The sequence below is a fragment of the Dendrobates tinctorius genome, unplaced genomic scaffold (assembly GCF_039654945.1).
Source record: "Dendrobates tinctorius isolate UK_male_01 unplaced genomic scaffold, ASM3965494v1 ptg000243l, whole genome shotgun sequence".
Classification (NCBI taxonomy): domain Eukaryota; kingdom Metazoa; phylum Chordata; class Amphibia; order Anura; family Dendrobatidae; genus Dendrobates; species Dendrobates tinctorius.
Genome location: NW_027361910.1, coordinates 433,606 through 460,250, shown reverse-complemented (window position 1 = coordinate 460,250; position 26,645 = coordinate 433,606). Strand labels below are relative to the sequence as shown.

Sequence of the window (26,645 nt, the reverse complement as noted above, 5' to 3'; positions counted from 1 at the left end):
GCAGATAATTTGTTCCTATTTGATGAACAGATCGCCTTAATGAATATGAATGCGATGAAAAAAAGTGGGAATTTAGAAGAAATCACACTAAATCCAGGACTTTCCTATATCTAATCCCTCCTTTTACCCTCTGAAATCCCGGCCACCTATTTTGGATATTTTTCAAGAACTGATAGAGAAAGAGTCGATCAATTTAAATAATGGTATTGGAAAAATCAAGAAAAGAGATAATTTGACTTATAAAGAAAGGATAGGTTTGGAGGAGTTAGAAAAAAATCAAGATTTATTAATAAGAAAAGCAGACAAGGGAGGAGGGATAGTCCTGATTAATGCAGGTTTATATGAAAATCTGAATTTAATGGTATTACAGAATGAGGATTCCTTTATTGAATTAAAACAAGATCCAACGAATAAATTTAATTTGTTAATAAAAAAATTACTAGACGAAGGGGTATACACTGGAGCCATTAGTAATAAATTAAAAGAATATATGTATATTGAGTTTCCTATAATACCTATATACCATTCACTCCCGAAAGTTCATAAAAACATTTTTCCCCCACCACTAAGGCCCATAGTGGCAGGTATAGGAAGTTTAGGGGAAAGATTAGGTGAGTGGGTGGATTTTTATTTGCAACCTTTGGTAAAAATTATTCCCAGCTTTATGCGGGATACTAAAGCAGTTGTAGGTATGATGGAATCATTTGAATGGCAACCTACTTATTCTTGGGTCACCTGTGATGTCATCGGTTTATACCAGGGCTGTGGAGTCTGAGTCGGAGTCGTGGAGTCGGAGTCGGTATAAAATGGACCGACTCAGACTCCTAAAATATATAATAAATTGGGTACAGTAATTCAATGCAGGATGTGCTGAATATTTTTTCATAGGAGTTTGGGAAAGTTATGAAATGTCCTATAAATGGCTGTTATATTCCTGATCTAAGGCTACTTTCACACACAGCGTTTTTCCTGTGTTTTTTGAGGATACGTTTTTCAGCTGCAAAAGCTGATCATCTTTTTAAAAAACTGCATCACCTGAAAGGTTTTTGAGCTCATAGATAATGTTTTCAATAGCAAAAGCAGATTAGAAATCTGCTCTATCTATCCATTTATCCATATCTGTCTATCCATATCGTATCTGTACCAAAAAGAATGAAAACCGGGTAGTACACCAATATATATTCTGTTCTATCTAAATATCTTGATTATTGGATCATAAAAATGATTAAATGTCTGAGGTTCACATTGTACTACAATAAATTTTTCACTTAAATATAAGCAATATGTGTGGGAGTCGGAGTCGTGGAGTCGGTGTAAGGGAAATTGAGGAGTCGGAGTCGCAAGTTTGGCTTACCGACTCCACAGCCCTGGTTTATACCCTTCGATACCATTTAATGTAGCAATGGCAAGTTTACATTACTATTTGGAAACCTATAGTAATTATAGAAAAGAGATACTGTAAAAGATTTTTTGTTGGATGGAGTTAAATTTTTATTGGAACATAATTATTTCAGATTTTGTGACAGATATTTTCTCCAAACAAAAGGAGTTAGTATGGGTGCGAAGTTCTCACCATCCCTGGCTAATTTAGTCATGGGAAGATGGGAAGAAAAACACCTATATAATGAACAAAATCCTTTTAAAAATTGCATCATTTGGATTGGGCGTTATATAAATGACCTGTTATTTGTATGGAATGGGGATAAAAAATCATTAGATGATTTCAACGAATATATTAACTGTAATGAATTTAATCTAAAATTTACTTGTATTTATGATAAAAAACAAATCTGAACTGAGACAAGTAAGTTAATGAGTATGCACAATGTAAGTGCATTTTAACACATGACCATTAACCAGAGAAAACAGAAAGCAAAAAACACAAATATCCTGAACTAAAAGTAAAAAATATACTGCAAATAATGCATAAAGGTAATAATAATAATAAGGGTATTTAGTAAACATAATTTTGATCAAAATAATGTACAAGCCATCCCGCCACGTCACGGCAACCCTTGTGGTACATTATTTTGATCAAAATTATGTTTACTAAATACCCTTATTATTATTACCTTTATGCATTATTTGCAGTATATTTTTTACTTTTAGTTCAGGATATTTGTGTTTTTTGCTTTCTGTTTTTGTATTTATGATAGTCATAAAATAGATTTTTTGGATATCACTCAGGAAATGCAGAAACTAAGAAAGTAGATATTGCTCCATTTAGGAAACAGACTGCATCAAATACAATTTTACATGCTGATTCATGTCATCCAGCACATACCATCAAAAATATACCAGTGGGAGAACTAATTAGAATACATAGAAATAGCTCAAATAAGCAGATTTATGAAAGTGAAAAAGTTAAAACATGTCAGAGATTACATGATAGACAGATTGGAGTTTAACAAGAGCAATATCAATAGTGGATAATGTGGATAGGAAAAAATTATTGCAAAATAGAAGTAAAAATAAGAATAAAAAATTTTCTAATAGAAACCGTGAACAAAATATTACTTTTAGTACTGAATATACACCACAATATACAGATATAATTAAAATAATAAAGAAATATCTACCTATCCTAAAACAAGACAAAGATTTGGATAAAATTTTAGAAAGAAATAAAATCAGATTTGTCGCTAAAAAAGCGCGTTCGATTCAGTCTATTTTGTCATCTAGTGAATATAACATTTTTGACCAACAAAAATCTCATACTTTGCTTGATTTAAAAGGCTTTTATAAATGTGGAGCTAAAAAATGTAAATGTTGCAGATTTGTAAATAAAACAGAAAAAATAGTTTCAGTAAAAAATGGTAAAGAATATAATATTAATAGTTTTATCAATTGCAATACTACTAATGTAGTTTATTCTGTTGTATGTAATAGTTGTAAATTACAATATATTGGATGTACTACGGGCTCTTTGAAAAAAAGAATCCGTAGACATTTATCTGATGCAGTAAACGAGAATATGATAGGAGGCTCTGCAGTTTCAAGACATTTCTGGTATGAACATAAAGGAAATTTGAATGATTTGTCCTTTTATGGTTTAGAGAAAGTAAAGAAATCCTTACGGGGAGGTAATAATAGAAGGACTTTATTAAATCGTGAAAGTTATTGGATTTACTCTGTCGCCTTATTGGGGGACACAGAACCGTGGGTGTTATGCTGCTGTCCACTAGGAGGCGACACTATGCATAATCTGAAAAAGATTAACTTTGGCTCCTCCTGCAGTATACACCCCTGGAAGGCGTCGGCCTTCTCCAGTTTTTGCTTAGTGTCGCAGGAGGCACACCTAAGTCTTTTTCCTGGATTTTTTTCAAAAGGACTACAGATGAAGAAAAGCGGGTCTCCAGCGAGATTCCCGGCATGGCTCCCTCCTCGGTCCCCCATTAGGGGTACCCGGTTGAGGTCGAGGTGGCTATTCCCCATGTCGCTCCCTCCCCAGTCCCTCGGGTCCTGGTTCGAGGTCGAGACCCCCCTCCTTCCCCAACCCCCTTTGGGGTCTGGGTTGAGGAGAGGATGAAGACCCCCTGACGGTGACAGACGCACCCTCCCTAATCCCCCGCAGGGGGCATTAGGTTGAGACGCCTCAGGTAGGGTCGGAGTACAGGCAGCATTCCGCAGCTTCCATGGACCCCAGACCAGCTGAGGGATCCTGTAGGGGCCGGGGGAGGGTGCGGACTGGATGGCTCAGCAGAGACAGGGCTTTTCTGCGTCCCTGTCTCTGCAGCAGCAGCGGCTCCATAGCGCTCCGGGGGCCCCCCATACAGGAACCTCTACCCCTGCTACCCCCACCGCTATCCAGTCGACCATTCTGGGGGGGTTTGGTACAAATCCACACCCCCCCCCCCCCGGACTACCGCGCCGCTCTGGAGCCCTCCTGGGCATCAGGCCTCTAATTTAGACCGCGGCTTCGGCCTAGCCGAAGCCGCCGCCTTTTCCCCGGCCCGCCCCCCGGATGACTAAAATGACACACTGAAGTGTCATAGAAGGGGCGGATTGAGGCAGAAAGGGCGCGTTTTTACACAGCCCAGCGCGCCCTTTTCAGCTCTCCGCCCCCTCCTCCCTCTCCTCAGAGTCCCGGTGGCCATTTTTTTTGGATGAGATCCAGGAGAGGAGCATCCCAGCAGTCTCCGGGGGGCACAGAACTGGGATCTGTCGGCGCTGGACCTAGGGGCACACCGGTGGGGTAAGCTCACAGCTGGGTTCTCATACTCAGCTGTGAATCTATACTTCCTATAAGGCTATCTGTGGGTTCCCTCTGCGTAGCCACCCCTGTACGATCCCTTATAGCCAGCCTCTGTGCACTATGCCGGGCGAGAGGAAGAGAACCAGGCAGGAATGTTTCTATGCATTCTGCACAGCCTGCAAAGCCACGCTCCCTAGTGGCAGCACGTATCCGCACTGCCGGGACTGCATCCAGAACTCTGGGTCAGAACCCCAGGGAGTCCCTACTGACGCTTCAGTGTCACAGGCCACGCCGGAATGGGCAACTCAGATGTCACAGTCTATGACACAGTCCATAGACAACCTAACTGCCACATTGCTGCAAGCTCTGCAGAGTCGGGCTCCGGCTATGGACGTTACACAGCAAACGGACAGCTTGTCTCAGGAACATGCTGCTTCCGACTCTCACAGACGTAAGCGGACCCACAGGTCTCGATCACCTGAGTCATCCTATAGCACAAGGTCGTCCCCCTCCAGGGAGAGACAGCGTCATTCCAGGTCTCCTAGGCAGTCTCCTGTCACAGACAGTGCAATTTACCACAGAGATCCCCCATCACAGAAGACCCCCGCTCCAGGTCGCCCTCCAGGGATCACCTTAGCGAGGCACAGGATTCGGAGGGCATCTGTGACTCCGACTCAGATAACGAGACGGAGAGGTCCGTGGTACCTTCTCCCCCTAGCAATACAGCGCTAGTTGAGGACATAATCTCTGCCATCCATCGGGTGCTAAAAATTCCAGAGTCGGCCCCGGAAGTCCCGGAACATAGGATTTGCTTCGAAAGTGTTCAGAAACCACCTAAGGTCTTCCCTAATCACCATGAGTTTGAGAAAATACTTACCAAACAGTTTGCGCAGCCTGAGAAAAAATTTGCTAATCGCAAATATTTGGAAGCGAAGTACCCCTTCCCACAGACAGACACCAAACAATGGACAGATCCACCTGAAGTGGACCCCCCGGTTTCGAGGCTAGCAGCGCAGACCTTACTCTCTCTGCCAGATAGCTCAACTCTCAGGGACGCAGCAGACCGGCAAGTAGAACGCATGGCTCGTTCTATTTTCGAAGCGGCAGGCGCCTCTCTGGGCCCTGCGTTTGCTTCAGTGTGGGCGGCCAAGGCCATCCTGGCTTGGGCCAAAAAACTACAGGAGGGTCTTCAAGCTTCAAATCCTGAGCTCTCGGACCAAGCGGTCCAGATAGCAGTGGTAGCAGACTACATGATTCATGCAGCCCTGGATTCCGCAAGAGGTGTAGCGGGAATAGCATCAAACGCCATCACGATCCGACGCATCCTCTGGCTGCGAGAATGGAAAGCGGATGCGGCCTCAAAGAAGTCCCTCACACGACTTCCGTATCTTACTGGAAGACTTTTCGGCGAAAAGTTGGACACAATGATAGCCAATGCCACTGGGGGTAAGAGTACCTCTCTCCCTCAACTAAAACCGAAACGCACGTTTAAACGAAGAAACCAGACACGATTCCGATCCTTTCGGAATTCCTCGGGCTGGTCCGTTTCGCGCCCAGCGCAAAACCGTAACCGCTCTCCACGCAGGGACAACCCACGGACGCAGCAGCGACCGGACAGGTCTTGGCAGTCGAAAGCAGGCCAAGCGAAACCCAAGGGAGGAAAACCTCAGAACTTCGCTTCATCATGACTCACGAACTCCGGAAGACACCCCACCAGTAGGCGGCCGACTTTTACTCTTTCAGCAAGTCTGGCTGCCTATTACAGAAGACAAGTGGGTCAGGGAAATAGTGTCTTCCGGATACAAGATAGAGTTCACTTCCGCTCGTGCTTTCCACCAAGCGGTCTCCTCTCTCCTTCAAGCAGGAGTTGTGGTGCCGGTTCCCGCGAACAAGAGATTCCGAGGGTTCTACTCAAATCTGTTCGTAGTCCCCAAGAAAGGAGGCAGCGTCCGACCCATACTGGACCTAAAACAGCTCAACAATTACGTACGGGTCCGTCATTTCCGCATGGAGTCCCTCCGGTCCATCATTGCATCCATGGAGCAGGGAGAATACCTTGCCTCCATAGACATACAGGATGCGTATCTGCACATACCAATTGCCCCTGCCCACCAAAGGTTTCTCAGGTTCGCGATCAACCAAAACCACTACCAGTTTGTCGCCCTTCCGTTCGGACTCGCCACGGCTCCAAGAACGTTCACCAAAGTCATGGCGGCCACCATGGACGCTCTGCACTCAAGAGGCATTCTAGTCATCCCGTACCTGGACGACCTCCTCATCAAGTCTCCCACTTTCAAAGACTGCGAGGTCAGTGTCTCAATCACAATAGACACACTGAGTCGCCTGGGATGGCTAGTCAACCTACAGAAATCGTCGACTATCCCAAGTCAGACTCTAACATTCCTGGGAATGTTATTCGACTCCTCCAGGGGCCTGGTGCTCCTTCCCAAGGACAAGACGCTGGCCATCCGTCTGGGAGTTCGTACACTCCTTCGCAGTCCTCGATCTCTCCGGTTTGCCATGAGAGTCCTCGGCCGGATGGCAGCAGCAATAGAGGCAGTGCCATTTGCCCAGTTTCACCTCAGGGTCCTTCAACTAGCCATACTCAGATCTTGGGACAGGAATCCCTTCTCCCTCGACAGGGAGTTCAGGTTGACGTCGTCAACCAGGAGGTCCCTGCATTGGTGGCTCAAACCAACCTCGCTTTCACGAGGGAAGCCCTTTCTCTCAGGACAATGGAAGATCCTGACTACCGATGCAAGCCTGACAGGCTGGGGGGCGGTGCACCTACATCACAGGGCACAAGGCAAGTGGTCACCGAGGGAAGTGACATTGCCCATCAATATTCTGGAAATCAGGGCCATCCTCTTGGCACTGAGAGCCTTTCATCACTTGCTTGCAGCCTCGCACATACGGATACAGTCGGACAATGCCACGGCTGTGGCATACGTGAACCACCAAGGCGGGACCCGCAGCGCCCAGGCGATGAGAGAAGTGGCACATATCCTCCGCTGGGCAGAAGACACGAGGTCGGTACTTTCTGCGGTCCACATTCCGGGTGTAGAAAACTGGGAAGCCGACTTCCTCAGCAGGCAAGGAATGGACTCTGGGGAGTGGTCTCTCCATCCCGAGATTTTTTACCAGATCTGTCAACGTTGGGGAACCCCGGAGGTGGACCTAATGGCATCCCATCTCAATACCAAGGTCCCCAATTTCATGGCCAGGACACACGACCCGCGGTCACTCGGAGCGGATGCCCTGGTCCAGGACTGGTCCCAGTTCCGACTCCTGTACATTTTTCCACCCCTCCCCCTAATCTCCAGGGTCGTGAGGAAGATCAAGCAAGAGGGAGTTCCAACCATCCTCATCGCGCCTGACTGGCTCAGACGTACATGGTACGCCGACATCGTTCAACTTACTGCAGACGTCCCCTGGCGTCTACCCGACCGTCACGACCTTCTGTCCCAAGGTCCGTTCTTCCACCAGAATTCAGGGGCTCTCAATTTGACGGCATGGCCCTTGAAACCTGGATTCTAACCCAGGCAGGTTTTTCACCGGCAGTCATTGCAACTATGATCAGGGCAAGGAAGCCTGCCTCCGCCAAGCTCTATTATCGTACCTGGAGAGCTTTCTTTTCTTGGTGCGAATCTCATGGACAGTTCCCACTCCCTTATTCCCTCCCGAAGGTACTAGGTTTTCTTCAATCGGGCCTAGACGCCAAGCTATCCTTAAGCTCGCTTAAGAGTCAGGTGTCAGCGCTTTCAGTCCTTTTTCAAAAGCGCATTACTATTAAACCGCAAGTCAGGACTTTCATCCAGGGAGTTTCCCGATTGGTTCCTCCCTACAAACGTCCGCTGGATACGTGGGACCTCAATCTGGTCCTGACAGCATTGCAAGCTCCACCCTTCGAACCTCTTAGAGGAGTTCCACTTTCCATTCTGTCTCAGAAAGTGATTTTTCTAGTGGTGATCACCTCGTTACGCAGAGTGTCGGAATTGTCAGCACTTTCCTGCAGACGGCCTTTCCTAGCTTTTCACCAGGACAAGGTGGTTCTCCGCACGGTACCATCCTTCCTTCCGAAGGTTGTGTCCAACTTTCACCTCAATGAGGAGATTTCACTGCCATCCCTTTGCCCGGTTCCGGTTCATAGAGTGGAGAAGGCTCTGCATACGCTTGACCTCGTCAGAGCATTGCGGATTTACGTGTCCAGGACTGCACCTTTCCAGAAGTCTGATTCCCTCTTCATTCTTCCGGAAGGTAGTCGCAAGGGGCTGCCGGCTTCCAAGGCTACCCTTGCAAGGTGGATCAAGTCCACCATACATGAGGCCTACCGACTTAACAGTTCCCCTCTTCCGGCCGGTATCACGGCACACTCTACAAGGGCAGTAGTGGCCTCCTGGGCCATTTGGCATCAGGCTTCGGCACAACAAGTGTGTAAGGCGGCCACTTGGACCAGCCTACACACGTTTACGAAACACTACAGTGTTCATACCCAGTCCTCAGCGGATGCGAGCCTGGGTAGACTGGTTCTGCAGGCGGCAGTGCCCAAATTTAGGGATCTGCTAGCACAATATTCGTCCATTGCTTCCCACCCAGGGACTGCTTTGGGACGTCCCACAGTTCTGTGTCCCCCAATAAGGCGACAGAGTAAAGGAGATTTTTGTGTACTCACCGTAAAATCTTTCTCTTAGCCTTTAATTGGGGGACACAGCTCCCACCCTGTTGCCCTTATGGGCCGTTGTTTTACGGTTGAGTTCTCATATTGTTCTTTGAGCTCGTACATAGTAGCCTTCTTACAGGCATGGTTATGTTATTTGGTTACGTTCCTCCTAATGCTTTGGCACAAAACTGGAGAAGGCTGACGCCGTCCAGGGGTGTATTCTGCAGAGGAGGAGCCAAAGTTAATCTTTTTCAGATTATGCATAGTGTCGCCTCCTAGTGGACAGCAGCATAACAACCACGGTTCTGTGTCCCCCAATTAAAGGCTAAGAGAGATTTTACGGTGAGTACACAAACAAAAATCTCCTTTTTACACTGGAAAGCCGTATACCTAATGGACTGAATAATAGGTTAGATTTAATCAGTCAATTCTAAATGGCAGGTTTTCCAGTGGTAAATATATATATATATATATTTACCACTTGAAAACCTGCCATTTAGAATTGACTGATTAAATCTAACCTATTATTCAGTCCATTAGGTATACGGCTTTCCAGTGTAAAAAGGAGATTTTTGTGTACTCACCGTAAAATCTCTCTTAGTGTTTATATATATATATATATATATATATATATATATATATATATATATATATATATATATATATATATATATATATATAACACTTGAATTTTCCTTCCTTTTTTCCTCCTTTTTTTAACCCCTTCACCCCCAAGGGTGGTTTGCACGTTCATGACCGGGCCAATTTTTACAATTCTGACCACTGTACCTTTATGAGGTCATAACTCTCGAACGCTTCCATGGATCCCGGTGATTCTGACATTGTTTTCTCGTGACATATTGTACTTCATGTTAGTGGTAAAATTTCATTCAAATAACTTGCGTTTATTTGTGAGAAAAACGGAAATTTGGCGAAAATTTTGAAAATTTCGCAATTTTCCAACTTTGAATTTTTATGCCCTTAAATCACAGAGATACGGCACACAAAAAACTTGATAACTAACATTTCCCACATGATTACTTTACATCAGCACAATTTTGGAACCAAAATTTTTTTTTGTTAGGAAGTTATAAGGGTTAAAAGTTGACCAGCGATTTCTCATTTTTACAACACCATTTTATTTTTAGGACCACATCACATTTGAAGCCACTTTGAGGGGTCTATATGATAGAAAATACCCAAAAGTGACACCATTCTAAAAACTGCACCCCTTAAGGTGCTCAAAACCACATTCAAGAAGTTTATTAACCCTTTAGGTGCGTCACATGAAATTTTTTGAATATTTAAAAAAAAATGAACATCTAACTTTTTTTCATAAAAAAAATACTTCAGGTTCAATTTTTTTTATTTTACCAAGGGTAACAGGAGAAATTGAACTGCAAAAGTTATTGTGCAATTTGTCCTGAGTACGCAGATACCTGATATGTGGGGGGGAACGACTGTTTCGGCGCATGGCAGAGCTCAGAATGGAAGGAGCGCAGTTTGACTTTTTCAATGCAAAATTGGCTGGAAATCAGATTGGACGCCATGTCACGTTTGGAGAGTCCCTGATGTACCTAAACAGTGGAAACCCCCTACAAGTGACCCCATTTTGGAAACTAGACCCCCCAAGGAACTTATCTAGATATGTGGTGAGAACTTTGAACCCACAAGGGCTTTACAGAAGTTTATAACGTACAGCGGTACAATTAAAAAATCATATTTTTTCCACAAAAATGATCTTTTCACCCCAATTTTTATTTTCCCAAGGGTAACAGGACCCTAAAAGTTATTGTGCAATTTGTCCTGAGTACGCTGATACCCCACATGTGGGGGTAAACCACTATTTGGGCGCATGGCAGAGCTCGGAAGGGAAGCAGCGCCATTTGACGTTTTTGGCTGGAATTGAGATTGGACACCATGTCGCGTTTGGAAAACCCCTGATGTACCAAAACAGTGGAAACCCCCCACAAATGACACCATTTTGGAAACTAGACCCCCTAAGGAACTTATCTAGATGTGTGGTGAGCACTTTGACCCCCCCAGTGCTTCACAGAAGTTTACAACGCCCGGGCGTGAAAATAAAAAATTCGTATTTTTTCCACAAACATGATCTTTTAGTCACCATTTTTTTATTTTCCCAAGGGTACCAGGAGAAATTGGACCCCAAAAGTTGTTGTCCAATTTGTCCTGAGTATGCTGATACCCCATATGTGGGAGAAAACTACTGTATGGGCACACGTCGGGGCTCGGAAGGGAAGTAGTGACGTTTTGGAATGCAGACTTTGATGGAATGGTCTGCGGGTGTCATGTTGCCTTTGGAGAGCCCCTAATGTACCTAAACAGTGGAAACCCCCCACAAATGACACCATTTTGTAAACTAGACCCCCCAAGGAACTTATCTAGATGTGTGGTGAGCACTTTGACCCCCCCAGTGCTTCACAGAAGTTTACAACGCCCGGGCGTGAAAATAAAAAATTCGTATTTTTTCCACAAACATGATCTTTTAGTCACCATTTTTTTATTTTCCCAAGGGTACCAGGAGAAATTGGACCCCAAAAGTTGTTGTCCAATTTGTCCTGAGTACGCTGATTTCCCATATGTGGGAGAAAACTACTGTATGGACACACGTCGGGGCTCAGAAGGGAAGCAGTGACGTTTTGGAATGCAGACTTTGATGGAATGGTCTGCGGGTGTCATGTGCGTTTGGAGAGCCCCTGATGTACCTAAACTATTGAAACTCCCCACAAGTGACCCCATTTTGGACACTAGACCCCCCACGGAACTTTTCTAGATGTGTGGTGAGCACTTTGAACCCCCAAGTGCTTCACAGAAGTTTATAACGCTCGGACGTGAAAATAAAAAAATCATTTTTTTCCACAAAAATGATATTTTTGCCCCCAATTTTTTATTTTCCTAAGGGTAACAGGAGAAATTGGACCCCAAAAATTGTTTTGCAATTTGTCCTGAGTAGGCTGATACCCTACATGTGGGGGTAAAACACTGTTTGGGCGCATAGCAGAGCTTGGAAGGGAAGGAGCACCATTTGACTTTTTCAACTCAGAATTGGCTGGAATTGAGATCAGACGCCATGTTGCATTTGGAGAGCCCCTGATGTGCCCAAACAGTGGAAACCCCCAATTCTAACTCCAACCCGAACCCCAACACGCCCCTAACCCTAGCCCTAGCCCTAACCCTAGCCCTAACCCTAGCCCTAACCCTAACCCTACCCCAACACACCCCTAGCCCTAACCCTAGCCCTAACCCTAATGGAAAAATGGAAATAAATACATTTTTTTTATTTTATTATTTTTCCCTAACTAAGGGGGTGATAACGGGGGGTTTGATTTACTATTTATGGCGGTTTTTATGTTTGGCGGCTGTCGCACGCTAAAAGACGCTTTTTATTGTAAAAATAGTTTTTGCATCACCACATATTGAGAGCTATAATTTTTCCATATTTTGACCCACCGAGTCATGTGAGGTCTTATTTTTTGCGGGACGAGTTGACGTTTTTATTGGTACCATTTTCGGGCACGTGAAATTTTTTGATCGCTTTTTATTCCGATTTTTGTGACGCAGAATGAACAAAAACCAGCGTTTCATGAATTTCTTTTGGGGGGGGTGCGTTTACACCGTTCCGCGTGCGGTAAAATTGATAAAGCGGTTTTATTCTTCGGGTCAGTACGGTTACAGCGATACCTCATTTAGGTCGTTTTTTTATGTTTTTGTCGGTTTTATGCAATGAAAACTATTTTATATAAAAAATAATTATTTTTGCATCGCTTTATTCTGCGAGTTATAACTTTTTTATTTTTTCACTGATGATGCTGTATGGTGGCTTGTTTTTTGCGGGACAAGATGACGTTTTCAGCGGTACCATGGATATTTATATGCGTCTTTTTGATCGCGCGTTATTGCACTTTTTGTTTGGCGGTATGATAATAAATCATTATTTTTTGCTTCGTTTTTTATTTTTGTTTTTTAAGGGGTTCGCTAAAGGGGTTAACTATTGGGACAGTTTTATAGGGCAGGTCGTTACGGACGCGGCGATACCTAATATGTGTACTTTTATTGTTTTTTTTTTTTATTATTTTCAAAAAATGAATTTATTGGGGAATATTTTTTTTTTTTTTTTACTAATTTATTTGGCGATTTTTTTTAATTTATTTTTACACTTTTTTTTAATTTTTTTTTTACTTTATTACATAGTCCCAGGTGGGACATCACTGTCCTGTGACAGATCACTGTGACAGATCAGCAATCTGTCACAGGCAGTGCACAAGGCTTCCTCATGCCTGCGCTTTGCAGGCACTGAGGAAGCCAGCTTCCCCAGGCCCCCGAAGGCCCCCGTCGCCATCTTGGATTCGGGGGCCTGGAGGAAAGGAGCCCCCGCAGCAGCGCTGCACATTGCGCTGCCGTGGGGGGCTCAGGGAAGCACGGAGGGAGCCCCCTCCCTGCCGATGCTTCCCTTTAACCCCCGGTACACCGCGATCATGTTTGATCGCGGTGTGCAAGGGGTTAACGTGTCGGGGGCGGTCCGTGACCGCCCCTGACACATTGTGCCGGGTGTCAGCTGTGATAATCAGCTGACACCCGGCCGCGATCAGCGGCGCTCACCACGTGGGCGCCGCTGATCGCGGTAGACGTACTATCCCGTCCCCGGTCATACGGGCCCGGGTACCGTGGACGGGATAGTACGTCTCATGTCAGGAAGGGGTTAATGTTTTTTAATTTTTTTTTTTTTTTTTTGATTTTTTAAAAAAATTTTTTTGTTTTTTGTTCATATGGTAAATTTTGTGATATCTAAGAATAAATATAAGATGTGAATAATGTATTGGATAAAAATAAGGGCACTTTGCAGCGATATGCTTTAAATATGTAGTACATTTTGTATTTAACAAAGTTTTATCCCTGTGTAAGGGTATACAGCCTATTTTAATTAAGTCAAATTTTGTAATTGGATCAAGTTCCTGGGAGCAGGGTATATTACTATCTTGAACACTGCTCACACTTAAGACCTAGAAGAAGACCTAGTAAGGTCGAAACGCGTAGTCTTCACGCATTAATCAGCAGTGTGCCCTTTTTTTTTCTTCTGGCCCCCTGTATATATTTGGGTTTCTGCCACATGGAACTATTTTAAAAGATAAAAATAAAATGGATTTTATGGCCAAGTAGGAAGCATCCGCTGGAATTATTTGCTGGTTTTTGCTTCTATTGCAACATGGGTGTGCCTCTCCCATTACAACTCCGTGCGGCTTCCTGGCAGTGAGCAGAACCACTAAGGACGTCTAACTGGGTGAGCTGGCTATAATTTTTCTTGTTTGATAAGGACAATCGACGTCAGTCTTCTCGGTTGGGGAGCGGTGTTTTGCCACCACACAACCCAGAAACTGTGGTCGCCACAGGATACGAGCAATTCGGCTGGCTCTGCAGAAGTTTCATCACTTTCTAGCAGGCCGCCCCGTCCGGATTCCATCAGACATCGCCACGGCGGTGGTTTACATAATTCGTCAGGGGGGCACCCGCAGCAGAACAACCATGCGCGAGGTGGAGCACGTTCTTCAGTGGGCCGAAGCAAACCAGTCGGTGATTTCGGCTGTCCACATCCTGGGAGTGGAAAATTGGGCGGCAGACTTCCTCAGCCGGCAAGGTCTTGCATCCGGAGAGTGGTCTCTACATCCCGAAGTTCTTCAACAGACTTGTCAACTGTGGGGAGCTCCGGATGTGGACCTGATGGTTTCCAGAGTGAATGCCAAGGTGCCCACATATGTCGCTCGGGCCAGGGACCCGCAGGCATTCGCGGTGGACGCGTTGGTTCTGCCATGGAACCAGTTTCGCCTCCCATATCTATTTCCCCCACTGCCACTACTCCCGAGAGTCAGCAAAGAGATCAAGACGGAAGGGGGGCTGGCGATTCTGCTGGCCCTGTCGAACGTGGTACGCAGATCTAAGGCAGCTGCTCGCCGACGTTCCTGGGCGCCTGCTAGAGCGCCCAGATCTACCGTCTCAAGGGCCAATTTGCCACCCGAACTCAGGGATCCTGTGTTTGACAGCAGGGCCGTTGAATCTTGGATTCTAACCCAGGCAGGGTTCGGGAGCAAGGTGGTCGCTACAACGATTAGCGCCCGGAGGCCTGCTTCAGCATGAATTTACCACCACACCTGGAAGGTGTTCTTTGCTTGATGTCGAGGCCGCTGTGTTTCTCTGCTAAGATTCTCGATCTCCAAGATCTTGGTTTTTCTCCAGTCGGGATCAGAGAGCCCGGATAGCTCAGTCGGAAGAGCATTAGACTCGGGCTTTGCCGCAGGTTTCCGCAGGAGACAAATGTCGGCCTTATCGTCCTGTTCCAGTGCAGGGTTGCTACCAATTTGCAGGTGAAAACTTTTCATCCGGGGAGTGTCCCACTTGGTACCTCCCTATATGGTGCCGATGGACTCCTGGGTTCTTAACATGGTCCTAAGTGTTCTGCAGGAAGCTCCATTGGAACCGCTTCAGGATATCGCTTTGAGGTACCTACTGTAACAACCCTGCTGGCATCACTGCATGGCCTCCCATCCCCCGCACACCAACTTACTTTCTGCTTCAAGCCATGCTGTGAATTCTGTCTGTTGCCAGCTCTGTGCCTCTGCTCTCCATGTTTCCAGACTGTGTGTATAGGGGGGGAGGTGCCTGAACTCTCTGGTTCTTATGCAGTCAGGGTGCACCTGTGTAATATGTCCCTTACCAATCACCTGGAGCCCTTGACTATTTAGTTCCGCCACTCCCACTGAAACATTGCCTGTGCATTGTCTATACTCAGTATCTTGCTGCTGAGGAAGCCAGGCCCTGTTCTGTGTATCTCCTTCTCTGTAGGAATACTCTTTGTCTCCATTTGTACCTTGTCCGCCTGCCAGGAGGCAGAATATCCTGGCCCTTGAGTCTTGTTCCCAGTGCCTTGTCTGTTCTCTGTCCGCATGCCAGGAGGCAGAATATCCTGGTCCTTGTGTCTTTGTCCCTGTGTCTGTCTGAACTCAGTCTTACCTCTGTCTGTCAGTCTCCTTGTTTGTGGTTCCTTCTCTGCCGTGTCTTTCCTTGTGTCCTCCCTGTCTGTGCATCTGCACCCTCGCAGCTTTATCTGTGCATCTGCACCCTCGCAGCTTTATCTGTGCATCTGCACCCTCGCAGCTTTATCTGTGCATCTGCACCCTCGCAGCTTTATCTGTGCATCTGCACCCTCGCAGCTTTATCTGTGCATCTGCACCCTCGCAGCTTTATCTGTGCATCTGCACCCTCGCAGCTTTATCTGTGCATCTGCACCCTCGCAGCTTTATCTGTGCATCTGCACCCTCGCAGCTTTATCTGTGCATCTGCACCCTCGCAGCTTTATCTGTGCATCTGCACCCTCGCAGCTTTATCTGTGCATCTGCACCCTCGCAGCTTTATCTGTGCATCTGCACCCTCGCAGCTTTATCTGTGCATCTGCACCCTCGCAGCTTTATCTGTGCATCTGCACCCTCGCAGCTTTATCTGTGCATCTGCACCCTCGCAGCTTTATCTGTGCATCTGCACCCTCGCAGCTTTATCTGTGCATCTGCACCCTCGCAGCTCTGCCTGCACGGCTCCCTAGCCGCTCTGCCTGCCCGGCTCCCTTGGAGCCCAGCCTACTCCGCACTCCTGCGGCTCCGCCTACCTGCACCTCCTGTGTGAACAGGTCCAAACCTGTTCCTTCATATTCCACTCCTTCCTGCCTATATCCATACCTGCACCTCCTGTGTGAACAGGTCCAAACCTGTTCCCTCATATTCCACTCCTTCCTGCCTATATCCATACCTGCACCTCCTGTGTGAACAGGTCTAAACCTGTTCTCTCATATTCCACTCCTGCTAGCCCTGTGTCTCAAGCCGTCACCTACCTGCCCAATGTCTCCAAGCCGTGCCCGCTTGCCCAGTGTCTCCAAGCCGTGCCCGCCTGCCAGGGTACCAAGCCGTGCCTGCTTACCCAGTGTCTCAGCCTGCCTGTTAGTTACACCTGTCCAAGTGACTTGTCCCCTAGTGGGATCAGCAGCCACAGCCAGACACCACCCTGGAGTGGCACCCGACAGCTACCTGCCGCGCAAGCCTGACCTCACCATCAGAGGCTCCAGTGAAGACCGAGGTAGCTGTTGTAGTCACGCCCCTTCCAGGATAGTCTGGTTTGTGGCACAGTGGGGCCACAAACCCCCCCGGCTCACGCCAGCCAGCCAAGGCGTGAGCGTGACACCTTTCCTGGAAAGTTATTCCCCTAGTTGCCATCACTTCCATCAGGCAGGTTTCAGAGCTGACGGCTCTATCCTGCCGAGCTCCGTTCCTCACTTTCCATAGGTATAAGGTGGTCCTCAGACCAGCCCCTCCTTTTCTGCCGAAGGTCGTGTCCTCTTTTTCTCATCAATGAAGATGTTGTTTTGCCTTCATTTTGTCCTACACCGGTGCACCGTGTGGAAGAAGGCTCTTCACATGTTAGACCTTGTAAGAGCCCTCCGGAGGTACATGTCGCGGGCGGCACCCTTTCCTCAGACGGACACCCTTTTCGTGCTCCCTGAAGAACGCAGGAAGGGACTCGCTGCCTCAAAGTCGACCATAGCCAGATGGATTCGTTTGAATATTCAGGAGTCCTACTGCATTAGAGGCACGCCGATTCCATCAGGGATCAGAGCGCACTCTACCCGGGCGGTGGGCGCCTCTTGGGCGCTTCGGCATCAGGCTTCGACGGAACAGGTTTGCAAGGCAGCAACCTGGTCCAGCCTGCACACATTTGCCAAACATAATATCCATGCTCAGGCCTCGGCGGATGCGAGCCTGGGTAGAAGGATTCTCCAAGCAACGGTGGCGCACCTTTAAACAGGAGGTGCATGTAGCTTGGATCGGTGAGTCAATCTCCCACCCAGGGCCTGCTATAGAACGTCCCACAGTATCTGTGTCCCCCAGTGAGTCGAAGGAGAAACATGGATTTTTGTGAGTACTCACCGTAAAAACCTTTTCTTCGAGACGCTCATTGGGGGACACAGCACCCACCCTATTAGCCAGTTGGCTCTTGTTTAAATGAATATGTTTACTTATTTGATATCAGGGTGGTGTTTTCCTTTGGACATGTTGTACCTGTATTAAGGCTGATTTGTTGTCCTCCTACTGCTTTGGCACCAAACTGATTTCCGCCCGCAATAGGGGCGAGGGTGTATACTGCGGAGGAGGAGCTAACCCCTTTTTTTTAACTTGGTGTCAGCCTCCTAGCGGCAGAAGCATACACCCACAGTATCTGTGTCCCCCATTGAGCGTCTCGGAGAAGAGGATTTTACGGTGAGTACTCACAAAAATCCATGTTTCGGGCACATAAACTTTTTTGATCGCTTTCTATTTTGATTTTTCTGTTCATTTTTTGAATGAACAAAAACCAGCAATTTAGGAATGCTTTTTTTTCCCCCCTCCGTTCCACATGTGGTAAAATTAGTATGGCAGCTTTATTCTTCAGGTCACTATGATCACAAGCGATGCCTCATTTATATCTTTTTTTATGTTTTGGTGTTTTTTACACCATAAAAACTTTTATAGAAAAAATATTTTTGCATCACTTTATTCTGCGAGCTATAACTTTTTTATATTTTTGCTGATGATGCTGTATGGCTGCTCGTTTTTTGCTGGACAAGATGACATTTTCAGCGGTACCATGGTTATTTATATCCGTCTTTTTGATCACGTGTTATTGCACTTTTTCCAAGCAGTATGATGATACTGCTTGGAAAAAGTATAATTTGCTACTTTTTTGTTTTGTTTTTTTTACGGCGTTCACTGAACGGGTTAACTAGGGTGACACTTCTATAGATGGGGTTTTTACGGACGTGGCGATAACAAACGTGTATTTTTTTGTTTTATTTTTTTTACATAATGTGTAATTTTTAGGGGATTTTTTAGGGAATTTTTTAATTTTTTTTTACATATTTTTTTTTAAAAAAAGTTTTTTTTTTTTTTTTTACCTTGTCCCTTTATGGGACTTTCGCTTTCACTTTAGGTATCATACATTACAATGCTCCAGCATTGTAATGCATTATACCAATGCTGAGAGCTGCTGACACCATGCTGTGAGCATGATCTCACCAGCTCTCCGTAGGTAAATGACCCGGAGGTTGTCATGACACCTCCGGGTCATCATGGCACAGGTCGGGCCCCGCGATTACATCGCAGGGACGCCGACCTGAGGCAGAGGGAGCCCCCTACCCTGTGCCTCCCCCTCTGAACGCTGCGATCATGCTCGATCGCAGCAGTGAGGGGGTTAACAGCCAGGGGCGGTGGGGGCTCTACTCCTAGCTGTCAGTGCAGGATGCTCAGCCACTGCAGCGCTGGGCTCCTACACTGATTGGGCAAGGAGAAGCTCAAATTCCAGCTTCTCCTGCTGATCACTGCTGTGTTTGGTCTGTCAGATTGACTGACCAATCACAGCTCTGTGGCTGCAGGGACCGAGTGCAAGGGTCCCTGCCCCCCTTCCTGTGCCTCCCAGCTGTCAGACAGGCACTGAACTGAAACTGCATGTTTACACGCAGTGACAGTTCAAAGGCAGGACGTGCAGAGTCCGTCATGGTGCTGAAAGTTACCTCCTGCCATGACGGACTGTGCACGTCCATAGACATTAAGGGGTTAATGTGCTTCTGATTAGGTGATCACCTGAACCAAATCTTATTTAACGAAGGAAAGTATAAAAAGCCCTGCTGTGGTGTTCACAGTCTTCTTGCAATAGGACGAGCTGGATGGCAAAACAAGTGCTAGTAATATCCCAAAAGTAATAGGAATGAAAAAATAACTTTTAACCATGCCAAAGAAGTTGAAAAGAAAAGTCTTAAGTGAGGAAAAGAAGGGCTCAATTCTGGCTTTACTAGCAGAGGGATACAGTGAGCGTCATGTTGCCTCCATCCTTAAAATTTCTAAGACGGTAGTCCATTACAACAAGATCAAGCAGCAGACATTGGGGACAACAAAGCTACAGACCGGCAGAGGCTGAAAACGACTCTCCACTGACCGGGATGACCGTCATCTTATTTGAATGTCACTCAGCAGCCGCAGGATGACATCAGTGACCTACAAAAGGAATGGCAAATGGCAGCTGGGGTGAAGTACACCGCAAGAACAGTTTGTAACAGGCTCCTAGAGGCAGGGCTCAAGTTATGTAAAGGTAGAAAAAAGCCTTACATGAAGGAGAAGCAAAGGAGATCCATGCTGAAGTTTGCCAAAGACCATAAGGATCGGATCATAGAGGACTGGAGTAAAGTAATTTTCTCTGAGGAGTCTAATTTTCAGCTTTGCCCAACACCTGGTCGTCTAATGGTTAGACGGAGACCTGGAGAGGTCTGTGGGTGCAAGCCACAGTGTCTTGCACCCACTGGGAATTTTGGTGGAGGATCGGTGGTGATCTGGGGATGCTTTAGCAAGGCTGGAATTGGACAGGTTAATCTTTGCGAAGGAATCAAGCCACATACAAGGTTATCCTGGAAAAACAGTTGATTCCTTCTGCTCAGGAAATGTTCCCCAACTCTGAGGACTGTTTTTTCCAGCAGGACAATGTGCCATGCCACACAGCTAGGTCAATCAATGTGTGGATGAAGGACCACCACATGAAATCCCTGTCATGGCAAGCCCAATCTCCAGACCTGAAACCCATTGAAAACCTCTGGAATGTAATAAAGAGGAAGATGGATAGTCACAAGCCATCAAACAAAGAACTGCTTACATTTTTGTACCAGGAGTGGCATAAGGTCACCCAAAAGCATTGTGAAACACTGGTGGAAAGCATGCCAAAACACATGAAAGCTGTGATTAAAAATCATGGTTATTCCACAAAATATTGATCTCTGAACTCTAACTGAGTTAAAACATTAGTATTGCTGTTTCTAAATGATTATGAATTTGTTTTCTTAGCATTGCGTTCCCCAGTGTTATTTGAGGTCTGCAAGCACTGCATTTGTTTATTTTGACCATTTCTCATTTTATGAAAATAAATACAAAATTTACTGCTTGGAAATTCGAAGACATGTTTTCAGTAGTTTATAGAATAAAAGAGCAATTTACATTTTACTCAGAAATATACCTATAAAGAGAAAAATCAGACAAAATGAAAATTTTACAGTGGTCTCTTAATTTTTGCCAGATCTGTATATGCTGTACATTATCTATACATATATAATAATTCAATTAGTTGAATGGCATGCCAGCTGTAAGGCCTAAACAAGATGTTAGGAGAGTCTTAGTGGTTTACCATTAACATGGTGGTTGTATATTACTTGAAATTACCTAGATTTAGCAATTGTCATTGTTGCATGCAAATTTTGTAAAATAAATTTATATTTTTTATGATTCAATAAGTTATTGTCTGTCTATTTACAGATGGCAAGGACAGCAGTAAGACGTCTGCTTGAAAAAAAGCAAAATGTTGCCAGGATCAAGAAAGAAGGCGAAGAGAGATTGAGACGCATAGCGTGGCTTGCTGCACAAGAGATCCAGCATTTCTGGTCAAATATTCAGCAGGTAAGGATGATGTTTGTCCTAGAAGTGACCTTTTGCCTGGCAAGATACTTTTTATGATTATCTGCCAAGATGCATACCTCTTCCTGGGCATATTTTACTAGCGTTGGCATAGTGTTTACTGTCCTATTTGTTTTTTGCCATTAGGTAGTGGAGATAAAACTCCAGGTGCAGCTGCAGCAGAAGAGGAGGAAAGTCTTCCATAAGCCACATGCAACACAAAAAGGTAAAATGACAAAAATGTGTATATACTACATTTCCGTTAATGAAATGTCCAAAACGTCACATCTTTGAGAAGAGCCTAACTCAGATTTCATGTGACAGATTTTCATTTATCTTATCTATTAAGCATATTCAATGACTTTTTTTATGTATTTATTTTTTTTTAACATGCGTTGTACAAAATTAACCTGTTGTGATTTTATTTTTGTATTGTTTATGTAATTTTTTAACACAAAATTAAATGTTGTGTTTTAGCTTTTTCCTTTTTTTGCAGCTGCTGGGGGCTGCATTTTTTTTATTTCCCAGTGTGTAAGTGTGACATTTACACACCATAAATATGGTAACCCTAATGCACAGCACACTGACTGAATCTCTTACGCTGTGGTGGACTCAGCTGTGAACTGGGCACTTCTCTGGACAGTTCAGTTCACAGCTGTGGGGAGGAACCAGGTGCCACTTTGTTGTAGTCCAGAGCAGTGCTCTGAGCTACAGTTTTCACCTGTCACTGCTCACCCAGTGTTCTGGCGAGCAGTGACAGGAGGAGCCGGGCAGCAGCGTTGAGCAGATCAGATCATCACTGTGACAAGCAGTGAGCACAAGTTGGGCACACTGGTATTGTATTACTAATATCAGGCTACTGAACTCTGCTCACACTGCTGCTCTGAGAAGTGAGAGCAGCGCTGCTATAGGTGAGTTCTTCCAGCTGTGAAAACAGCTTGGTAGCATGGTATTAGCAGTACAGTACCAGGCTAACCAACCTGTGCTCACCGCCTCTGTTAGCACTGCAGTAATCAAAGCACAGCAGTAAAATTCTCACTCTGAATACTTGTTCAGCTCTGCTGTGTATTCAGAAAGCCTCACTCAGATGTCTGTAATGCAGGCTTTAAGATGACATAGCAGAGTCATGTATCTAATCCCATTATGTGCCACACAGTCTGCTGAGCCCAGTATCTAATCCCATTATTTGCGATACAGTCCACTGAGCCTTGTGTCTTATTGCATCCTGTGTAACAGTTCGTTGTGCCATACATCTAATCATATCTTATGTGATACTCTGTGCATCTTTTCCCATCCTGTGTGACACGCTGTGTTTCTAATCCCACCTTTATGATGCATTTCATGTATTTAATCCCACCCTGTGTGACACACTCTGCTGACCTCTGGTTTTTGAAAAACCCTTTTTTTTGTCGCTTCATTGGGGGACACAAGTAACCATGGGTGTATGCTGCTGTTGCCTGGAGGCTTACACTAGGCAAAATAGTTAAATCCTCATCAGGGTACACCCATCGCCTGGCCCAAAGTTCATCAGTTTTAGCTTGGTGTCAGTAGGAGGCTGACCTAGATCTGATTCCAGATACATCTTTTTCTCCTTAGGCCACTTTGTTGTGTTTTATTAATCTTTTCTCTTTCTTCTTCAAATTCTTCACTTCAAGTTAATAGGGTGTAACTTCTCACACTGTTTTCCCAAAATAAATTACCAAGAGAACAGTGTGGTGCCGTCCACATCCTACTCTCTCTGGTCTGCAAGGCAGGACCTTAATCCCTGACACTTCGAACGTGTCTCAGGTCGGTTCGTAGTGGTTGGTCATTGGCTTTTCCCCACCTCAGCCCTCTTCTCAGAGCGGGCCGGGAGGAAGACTGTCAGTTCTCAGTAACCCTCCCCCTTCATGGTAGACACCGTCTGGGACCACGATGGTGCGGGAAGGGAGAACACCTTTCTCAGTGACCCCTTCCTCACATCACCTGGGGGCTCCTGATGCCGTCCTCTGGATGGAGAACAAGGAGTTGGGACCTCGACTAGACAGGCACTGTCTCTCTCTTTCTTCACAGCTCTTCTTCAAGGCAGCGGCGGGACATGAGTAAAGGTAGAGGAGAGCCAGCTCCTCTCCTTAATAGCATGCCGAAAACTACACTTACAACTTAATTCCTGGCTTTCTAAGTCCTACATTCTTTAACACCCCCTTGAGCGCACAAATCAGAGAGGGAGGGATCTCTCTTGCATTTTCCCTCCTATGGGAGCGCTTATTTAATTTTTCTTACAGTGTGGACCCACCCCTTCCTTCGCCTTGGTTCTGGTGGTGTTACAACTCCAGTCTCTTCTCCATGTCGTTGTTTTCTGCAGGGCCTGTCTCTCTTCCGAACAGGCGAAGCGACTCACTCAAAGTTTCCTGCATCCAGGACCTGGTGGGCTCTGTCCAGGCTGTTTTTTTCTTTTTCCCTGTTAGGCTTAGCCCTCTTCAGAATCCCCTCTCCCTGTCGCTTCTTTCATCATTACTCCTCCCCTGTGACCTCCTCTCAGGGACACCAGTCTCCTGCCCAGCGAGAGAGAAGGAAGCCGTCCTTCAAACACGCCCTGATATGGCACCCAAAGGGTCACTCTACCAAGCCCTCAGGTCCCGATCTAATAGATTCTCTTCTGCGTGATGGGTCACCCCCAACTGCAAATGTTCTCAGAGTGGGTGGCCGTCTTCTTCTTTACCTGGATGTGTGACTCTCCATAGTCGACAATGCCTGGGTCAGGGAGATACCATTACCAGCGGCTACAACATAGAATTCTCTTCTCTCCCATTCAGACGTTTCTTCATGTCCTGCCGTTCGAGGGTCCCATTCCAAGTCCCTGTTTTCTTTCAAGCCATTGCCTCTCTCCTCCGTACCCTTTTCCTCTCAAGAACGCTTCTCATGTTTCTATTCCAACCTCTTTGTGGTCCCAAAGAAATATTGCTCGCTCTGTCCGATCCTGGATCTCAAGCTACTAAACCAGCGAGTACGCGTCCGTAATTTCAGGATGGAATCCCTCTGCTCGGTTATTACCTCTATGGATCCTGAGGAATTTTTCTGCTGTGTGGACATTAAAGTCTTGCTTCAACCTTAATAACTATGTTACTATGACATCCAGGATGCCTATCTCCACATTCCGATGTGCATGGTGCATCGGGTTTCTCTGCTTTGCGGTCCAGGTAGACTAATAGTTCACAGCTCTCTCCTTCGGACTGGCCTCTGACCCTAGAGTGTTTATGAAGATTATGGCAGCCGTCATGGCCAGTCTTCGTTCCAAAGGTATAGTAATCATCCTCCTATCTGGACGACCATAGTAATCATCCTCCTATCTGGACGACCACCTCCTGATCAAGGGCCATCCTTCCAAGACTGTTGCGGAAGTCTTCAGATCACCCTCGACACTTACCCATCTAGGCTGGGTTGTCAACTCGGTGAAATCTTCTCTTATCCAGGCCCAGCGCTTAGTTTTCCTAGGTATTCTGTTAGATACCGCTCGCACCAGAGTCCTTCAAGAAGAATAGATCTCTGCACTACGCCTGGAGATTTGTTCTTCAAGACGCCCATCCCCACGCTCTCTGATTCTGCATGAGAGTTCATCTTGTGGATGTACCCTGGAAACTCCCAGACCTACTCTCTTAGGATCCCCCTTCCAACAGAATTCTCGGTATCTCAATTTAATGGTGTGGCCATTGAAGCCCCAATCCTGAGGGAGTTAGGTTTCTCGTCTCAGGTCACACAGTGCAAGGAAACCTTCGTCCTCACAAGTTTATCATTGCACCTGGAAGGCGTTCACTTGCTGGTATGAAGACAGCCACATGGCTCCCATGTCTTTTTCCTTTACATCCATCCTGGCGTTCTTACAATCGGGGCTAGAGCCCGGTTTGTCTCTTGGTACCCTCTAGGATCAGGTCTCCGAGATGTGAATTCTGTTTCAAAGGAATTTGACCTCTCATCCTCAGGTCAAGACCTTTCTTCAGGGAGTTGCGCGCCTAGCACCACCAAATCGTTCTCCTGTGCACCTGTGGCACCTTACCCTAGTTTTGAGCATCGTGCACCTGTGGCATCTTGCCCTAGTTTTGAGCATTCTTCAGGGACCCCCCCCCCCCCCTTTGAACCCATTTAGGACATCATATCTTTCCTTCTCTCTTAGAAGATTGCCTTTTCGGTTATGATCATTTCCATCAGACGGGTCTCAGAATTGGCATTTCTTGCCGCTCTCCTTTACTCACCCTCCACGTGGATAAGGTGGTCCTATGACCAATTCCTTCTTTCATTCTTGCTAAGATAATCTCCCTATTCCACATCAACTATGATATTGTCCTTTATTTTAATCGTCTCCTGTCCATTCCCTTGAAAGGTCTCTCCACAAGCTGGACCTAGTCAGAACCTTACGTCTCTACCTCTTAATAACATCATCCTTCAGATGCCTTGTTTGTCGTTTTTGTTGGTCGTCGTAAGGGACTCCCTGCCTCCAAGTCTACTTTTGCCCTCTGGATGCGCTCGGCTGTATTGGAGGATTATAGTGTTAAGGATGGACCACCCCCTCTGGAAGTGAGGGGTCATTCCACCCATGCGTTAGGAGCCTTCTGGAGCGTTTGTCATCAGGCCATTGCAACCCAGATTTGCATGACTGCTACCTGGCCATCCCTTCGTACATTTTAAAAATTCTACAGGGTACATAGCTACGCCTCGGCTGATGCTGGCCTTGGCAGAACGGCGCTGCAAGCGGCAGTCTGTCACCCAACCTGATTTGAGCATACTATTCTGTTTTCTCCATTGGGACTACTTTAGCACGTCCCATGGTTACCTATGTTCTCCAGTGAAGTGATAAAGAAGTATTTTTGGTACTAACTGTAAATTCTTTCTTGGAGCCTTTATTTGGGACACAGCACCCTCTCTGGTTTGTGCCTATATTGGGCCTATGTGCCTTCTGTTGTACCTGTACTGAGTTGTGGTGGTGTTGTTTCTCCTACTAATTTTTCACTAACTGAAAAGCTTTGTCAGCTTCCTAACGACAGCAGCATACACCCATGGCTACCTGTGTCCCCAATGAAGGCTTTAAGAAATGTTTTACTGTGAGTACCAAAAATCCTTTTGTTCCCCTGCTCCGCTTTTTAAAAAGGGCCTCGTCCATGGTTTTAGTGCTGAGTCTCCTCCACTGCTTCGGGTGTGTTATTGTCTGCAGTGCTAATATCACATCAACAGCAGTGCAGCCAATTCCTCAGCGTTTTTTTTGCTAGTTGAATTCACTAGTCGCTCATATCCA

The 26,645-nt window shown here is 46.0% G+C and overlaps 1 protein-coding gene across 4 annotated transcripts in view; it reads left to right on the top strand.

Annotated features, from left to right (window-relative positions):
• Positions 1-26,645, top strand: part of EP400 (E1A binding protein p400) — a 346,882-nt gene that overhangs the window by 66,563 nt on the left and 253,674 nt on the right. For all 4 annotated transcript variants that reach the window (XM_073557025.1, XM_073557023.1, XM_073557026.1 and 1 more), the window contains exons 8-9: positions 21,242-21,382; positions 21,527-21,605. In XM_073557025.1, coding sequence (XP_073413126.1) covers positions 21,242-21,382; positions 21,527-21,605 — 220 coding nt within the window. The remainder of the gene's footprint in view (positions 1-21,241; positions 21,383-21,526; positions 21,606-26,645) is intronic.